At 42.4% G+C, this 7,244-nt stretch overlaps 1 protein-coding gene across 1 annotated transcript; it reads left to right on the top strand.

Annotated features, from left to right (window-relative positions):
* The first annotated feature begins 500 nt into the window (after window positions 1-500).
* Window positions 501-6,955, top strand: LOC119976629 (C-C motif chemokine 20-like). Its single transcript, XM_038817264.1, has 5 exons — window positions 501-525; window positions 1,652-1,897; window positions 4,695-4,812; window positions 4,907-4,984; window positions 5,170-6,955. Exons 2-5 carry the CDS (start codon window positions 1,816-1,818, stop codon window positions 5,234-5,236), a joined length of 345 nt encoding a protein of 114 aa, XP_038673192.1. The 5' UTR covers window positions 501-525; window positions 1,652-1,815; the 3' UTR covers window positions 5,237-6,955.
* The last annotated feature ends 289 nt before the right edge of the window (window positions 6,956-7,244 follow it).

Genomic DNA, 7,244 nt, shown 5'->3' with positions numbered 1-7,244 from the left:
CATCTGAACGTGCCCAACATAGCTCACCCTATAATACCTCCCGGCATATCTGCTTGTCCTGGGCACTGCCCGGTTGCCGGAGAAAAACAGGATGAGGCATTTAAGTGACAATTTTGGCATTTTCTGGCCTCCATAGGGCCGTGAGTGAGCTGGAAGGTGGTGGGCAGGCCTCCCGCTGCATCTTATGACCCGCCATCTTTCAAAGATGGCTGTGGAGGACCATAAAATCCAGCCCATGTTGATTCCTGTGCACACTATTACATTTTATAAACTCAGAAGGTAATTTAAAAACATTTTTTTTTTAAATTTAGATTACCCAATTATTTTTTCCAATTAAGGGACAATTTAGCGTGACCAATCCACCTACTCTGCACATTTTTGGGTTGTGGGGGCGAAACCCACGCAAACACGGGGAGAATGTGCAAACTCCACACGGACAGTGACCCAGAGCCGGGATCGAACCTGGGACCTCAGCGCCGTGAGGCGGTTGTGCTAACCACTAGGCCACCGTGCTGCCCTCAAAAGGTAATTTGACATGCTTTAGTTGAAACAGGTAAATTAATTTCTTGGTTCATGTTATGTCTTGGGACGTGCACCCTATATTTTCAGTGTGAAGACTCAGAATAAGAAACTGATGCAGTGCAAAACAAAAACTTGCAGTCAGCACCAATGTCAGCAAACTGTCAGTGTGAGGGTAATGTTGCCTGCACGTATATCAATTGCACGCTCATTTATTTAACACCTTCAGACAGATATCAAAATATTTCAAGAGCACCTAAAGCGGCCCGATGGATAAATACAGACCCCAATATGTAACTGAGCCATATTGGGTGTTTGATCCTTGACTAGTGCAGATTTACCAGATTTCGGAGATGGAGTGCTGGGAGACTACAACAGTCCTCAGCATCTCTGGTCTATGAAGGGTACAGAGACAGTATGCAGTCGCCTTATTGTTTCATAGACACTATTTAGACTGCAGTTTAATTTGATGAAACCTATGTTAATTTTTAAAATTAAAATGATAGCTTCACTTTAAAACTGTTCCAGTTCTGTAATGATATGGTGCCTCGCAGACAAGTTGGCTCAGTCATCACCCTGCACTGACAGCAGTATCAGCTTGACAATCTTCATTTCTTACGTGAATGGTGCAAATAAAGAAATCCAAGGAGCACAGGATTAAAGAGGAAAATCGCCTGTGGAAACACATTGCTGTGCCTTGATATCCTTTAGCCCACTGGCCCACCTAAATTACTTTGACACAAAGGACCTGAGGAAATTTAGCCCTCAGGCTAAAATTCTGATTTCGCTGGAGACACATTCACAATGAGCCAGGCAGTGTAGAAACTTCTAAAGCAGTCTCCACATTTTTATTTCAATACAGAATCACAGAATTGTCATGGCACATAAGCAGGCCGTTATGTCATGGTGTCACCCCCGTACCTTTCAGCTTGTGCTACTTCGGGCTGGTAAATTGCAGAAAGTTTCCGCATTCTGCAAACAGCATAATACTCAAAGGAAGTTGGATTAGTTTGCAAAATAATAAACTTGTAATTTTTATTTCGCACTTCGACTCTGTGACCTTTATTGAACTGTGAAAAACAAAGAGGGGAAAATTGAACAGGAAATCGGGGCATGATTTTTGTTGTTACAGAGGCAACTTTTCATCACAGGCGTGGTTTGTTGTGGTGAATGCAGCAGTGAGTGCACAGCTATAAAAGACCCGTTGGAAAACAAATACAATATCAGAAACCGACAATAGATCTCAACTTCATTCTCCCGAACCGATCAATCGGGGCCAAAGCGTGTGAGAAAATAATGGATCGCAACACACCAGCTTTAGTTAATTTGAAATCATTGATGATCCTGAGCATGCTCTGGATTTGTGGATCATATGCAAGTAAGTCCCATAATTCTATTTCTTTCAATGTAGATTTTTATTTCATCATCTAGTCGCACAATATTAATGTGGAAGGTTATAATTATTGCCTCAGTGAATTATCATTTAGTGACATAGTGGCACAGTGGTTAGCAGGGACCCGGATTCAATTCCAACCTCGGGTGACTTACTATGTGGAGTTTGCACTTTATCTCCATGTATATGTGGGTTCCCTCCGGGTGCTCCGGTTTCCTCCCACAGTCCAAAGATATACAGGTTGGGTGGATTGGCCATGATCAATTGCCCCTTAGTGTCACAATAAAGACAAATTCCACAAGGTTCGATTTAAGGAAATTTATTGACACAAATATATTTGTGGAGAGAGAGTGTTCCAGCTGCAAAAGCTAGTGCACTGCACTCTGAGTTATGCAGTCAAAAACCATTATATTTATAGTGTGAAATAAACAACTTTGAAGAGATAAAGCTTGGGAACATACGCAAGAGGAAATATGAATGTTTTGCCCTTGGGTTAACAACAATTCGAGTATGCATTTTGTTGTCCTTTGGAAGAACAACTTATTATCATAATAAGGCCGAGTACAACATACTAAGCAGTATTTAGTTTACATTACTTGACCTACTTATTTTCACTCAAAAGCAGTGTTAAAATATAGACAATATTCCCAGCATGCTTCTAAATTGGTAACTCGTTAACTTCCTTTCCACACTTAGTGCCGAGAAGGTTTGAGGTTAGATCAGGTGGTGTCACTGGGTTAAGGGGATAGGGTGAGGGCCTGACCTTTAGTAGGATACCCTTTCAAAGGGTCGGTGCACACTCGATGGGTTGAATGTCCTCCATCTGCACTGCATTCTACGATTCTATCATGTTTTAAACATAAAATGCAGTTACCCAAATGTTGCTGGATAATGAGGTCTTGATGATTGCAATGAAAAATATGACCAATTATGAGTTTTCAGTGACATATTTTCAGTGTCGGCCATGGTTCGAGTGGTAGCATTCTTGACTCTATGGCACAAGGTTGTTTTGGGCTTTAAATCCCACTCCAGTGCTTTGAGCACCAAGCTCCAGACTAATTCTCCTGAGGAGTACTGAGGGGGTGCTGCACTGTTGGAGATGCCGCCTTTCAAAGTAGATGTTAAAAATAAGGCCCCATCCATTTGCTAAGGGGGCCATAATAGACGCCATTGCACTATTTTGAAGAACAGCAGCTGCCTCTGTCCTGGCCAATTTTTATTCCTCAATCATAATATCATAAAAACATAACAGGTCATCATGACATTGCTGGTTGTGGGAGTTTGCTATGTAAAAATTGGCTGCCGCATTTCCTACACTAAAACTGTGGCTGTACTTCTAAAGTACTTCACCGGCTGTTTTGGGACATCTGCAGGTTGCAAAAGGTACAAATCTTTCCTTTTTTTCCCCCTTTCTTTCTCCAGCTTAGTTGCTCTTGCCTTTCCTCTCTTGAAGTTAGTCTTTTTTTTGGAAATGATTTTTATTGCTGAATATAGCCTTTTGCAACTGAATTTAAGAACTCAGCTGGGCAGCCAAAATTTAGGTGGAGAGAATCAAACACCCCTCACAGACCCCACCCAATTTTCTTTCCGTTTAAATTAATGTGTCGGCATTTGGGCAGACCCTATTCGAGGTGTTTGCTGCACTTTTCCCGATTTTCGTCTGGGTCAATCGAACGTTGAACTGCCTCAGCTGATTTCCAGATGGATCTCTGAACAGCAAGTGGAAATCCCAGCTAATTATTATTTCTCTCTCCCTCAGCCGAGGATCATTGCGGATTAGTCTCCTCTGTCAATGCACTGACTGGGATCAAGACAAGACAAGACTGGGATTAAGACAAGAGCAGTGAAGAAACTAAACCTTTCATTGTAGCTCATTTTCATTTCCCTGTAGAGCTATTGGAGCAGTATTGTTCATCTCATTTATTAAAGAACGTTAATGGTATACTCCAAAGCCTGTTTGTTCATGTGGCTAGTTTTCAACATGCTGTGGGTTCAAAAATTCACCAAAAATCAGGTCTGGAGCATGGTGGCGCAGTGGGTTACCACTGCAGCCTCATGGCGCCAAGGTCCCGGCTCAATCCCGGCTCTGGGTTACTGTCCGTGTGGAGTTTGCACATTCTCCCTGTGTTTGCGTGGGTTTCACCCCCAAAAATGTGCAAGCTTGGTGGATTGTCCACACTAAATTACCCCATAATTGGAAAAAATGAATTGGGTACTCTTAAATTGATATTTAAAAAAAAGAAATCAGGCCTAGGGAATTTTGACTCCTGACCTCTTTAAATTCTATTGGCCAATTTCCCTCCTTTTAAATTCCAGAATCTACCCGCTCAGAATACCTTGGTTACATGTCTGGCTACCAGCTCCTTTAAGGGTCTCGCAATTAGGAGTCAGAGAGTCTGCAGCAGTGGACGCCCAAGTTCCTATTCACTCTTGCTACTATTAGCCCCACAAGAGAAGTAAGAAAAAAATGTTTATAGAATCTTTTGAGCCTTTGCCCTGATCAGTTCCTCCATTTTCCCACTCAGGCCACTGTGTTAAAATTGCATATTCGACATACATGTACATGAAAAAAAAACTGACTTTGCTCAGTGTCTTTGCTGCTCGAATAAGGAAAGAGGATCCAAAGAAGGCGATAGAGGAATAAAGAAGTACCACCGTGTAAAGAGGGTGGAGATTGAAGAGAAGGATGGGTCATCTGCAACCCGTGGTGTAAACTCTTAACAGTAATGTGTTACTTTCTATAAACAAGCCTGTAACACTCCTGTGGATTCCTTTTTTTCAGTAAGCGTATCTATGAAAGACTGCTGCCTCAAATATTCAAAAGGAACTCTACCATTTAGGCGCATTACTGGCTACGTGGAGCAGAGGTCCAATGAGGTTTGCCGGATAGATGCAATTGTGTGAGTAGAATTAACAAGGCAAATCATTCCTGAATGGTGCCATTTCATTTGAAGCCAATCAGAAATTAATATTTTCCTTCATTTATATGAACAGACTGCACACAGTGAAAGGTCGGTGGATCTGTACAAATCCACAAAGTGGATGGGTGAAACGTGCACTTCGCTATTTAAGGTAAAAGCACAAACTTTGATTGCATCCTCCCAAAGACACTGTACATTTCACTAATCAATAAGAATCTTTGATTATCCTAGAATTTCAATGGCACACCCTAAATGCCAATACTATATATACTGGCACATGGTTTGAATGTAAATTGTGTTCAAACTGCTGACTAGCTTTTATTTTTTGTTTTGCAGTGAGAAGCTGGAGAAAATGTCTGATAAAAACACAACTAATCAGACCACACCAGAAAGAATTAACTGATGTCTTTATTGTTATTCTACAAAATGATTGTATAGTTTCTTTTCATTGCAAAATCTTAAGCACAGAAAAGCCATTCTGTAGTATTAGCTGCTGATACAACATGCTCAAACTGTGTAAATATTGATCTAATATCTAGTAGCATGTTTCCTGAAGTTGTGAGGTTACATTTGGAATTAATTTTGGAAATGTTACCTCCATAGAATGTAGTTCTGCATTAATCCCAGGATGTTGAGGTTGGGGTTTCAGTGATGGGTAATGCCGTGGAATGCCAGGGGAGATGGTAATCGTCTTTTTTGTTGGAGATTTTTTGTTGAATGTTACTTGCCTATCATGCAGGGCTTTTGTTACATGTAGGAATGGACTGCTTCAGTATCTCAGGAGCTGTAAATGAAGCCAAACAATGTTCAATTATCACCAAATATCCTAATTTTTGACCTTTGGAGGTCAGTGGGTGGCAATCAATGAAATGTTTTCTTGCCTGCGTTTGATCTGATTCCATGGTATTTAATGGAGGCAACAGGAAGATCACGCACTGCCTGGAGAGCACAGAGAGAGCCCTGCATTTCCTATTTTAGAGATCGCTCTCCAAATTAAATGTCACTTAGGCACTTAAGTGGACAGCAATGGGCCTTTCCTGGGATCAAGAAGTCCCACCCAATGAGAACTACCAGCCAATCAGAGGCCAGCTACTCTATTGAATGGTAGTGCCATAGGGAGGTGGTGGCTGCTGCTGGTACTACTCTCACTTGAGGCCGAGGATCATTGCTGGTTCCAGGCCACAGGTGAGTGATGGCTGAAGGGAGGTGTTGCAGAGGGAGGAACACAGGAGGAACAGGGTTCAACAGCAAATGAAGGAGGGGGGGGGGGTGGTGGTGGTGGTGGTAGCTCTCAGTGCACCCCTCCCCTTCCCATAGCCATGTCCTGGATCAGGCAGTGAGTGCCTTTGAACAAGGGAATCCCCACCTCCAGGAGCCTGCAAGCAATCCCTCACGCATTTGCTCAGCATGCTTCCCACAAGTGGTGTCCACTGCTGGGTTAATAACACTGGTGGCTGGATGAGGCCCTTAATTGGGTATTAATTGCTCACCTAATGACAGGCCACAATTGGCAGCAGAGAGCAAAGGCCGTCCATGATCCTTCCCACCCCGACATTAATTGCAATGGAGGCGGGAAGACGCTGGGATGCTTCCTGTGGTACTAAACCTGCCATGAAGGAGGGCAATAAATTCTTCCCATTTTTGAGGACTCCCGATTGTGCCACCACTTCTGCTGGGTCAATCCTGCTGGTGTGACAGGGCATACCCAGGGATGGTGATGACACCTGGGACTAAAGTCTGTAAGGTATGATTTTGGTGAGTGTGACTGTGTCAGGATGCTGTGTGACTAATCTGTGGGGCAGCTCCAACCAGCTTTGGCACACGCTAGTAAGGAGGCATTTGTACAATTGATTGGAGAACATTTGTCATTTCCAGTGCCGACCCTATGCCTGGTGGTCTGATCAGTTTTATGTTGATTCAACTTTTTTGCAGCAGCTTGACACAACTGAGTGGCTTGCTTGGCCATTTCATTTGGATGCTTTCTTATGTTCCTATAAAATTAAGTATAACAACGTATTATTCTGCATTGTCAAAAGGGGCTACCGTTAGTGTGATCAGGTTATTTAGTTTTGTTTCTTTGAATCATGATATATTTCTGGCATGATAAAACAATATAAACCTGTATGTGGTTTTGTTTATTATTCTCTGTCTCCAAAGAAGAAGAATTTTACTTTGTCATGTTAATCAATGCCCTCTAACCATTCAGAAGGATATAGACTCTATTAACACCACAAGGACAAATGCACCATCTCAGCAGCAAGACTTGTTTTTAACCACAGAAATTGTTTCTTAATTTAAAAAAAAACAACCAAGTACCTGAGCCGATTCCACGACGTGCCCCAGCGGAGCTTGTGACTTGGGGGAAAAAACTGCACACAACTCCAGGCCTAAAATCCAAGGATCACCTCAAG

This window comes from Scyliorhinus canicula, chromosome 13 (genome assembly GCF_902713615.1).
Source record: "Scyliorhinus canicula chromosome 13, sScyCan1.1, whole genome shotgun sequence".
NCBI classification, from domain to species: domain Eukaryota; kingdom Metazoa; phylum Chordata; class Chondrichthyes; order Carcharhiniformes; family Scyliorhinidae; genus Scyliorhinus; species Scyliorhinus canicula.
The sequence above is the reverse complement of the archived record's forward strand: the minus strand, read 5'-3'. Positions and strand labels throughout refer to the sequence as shown.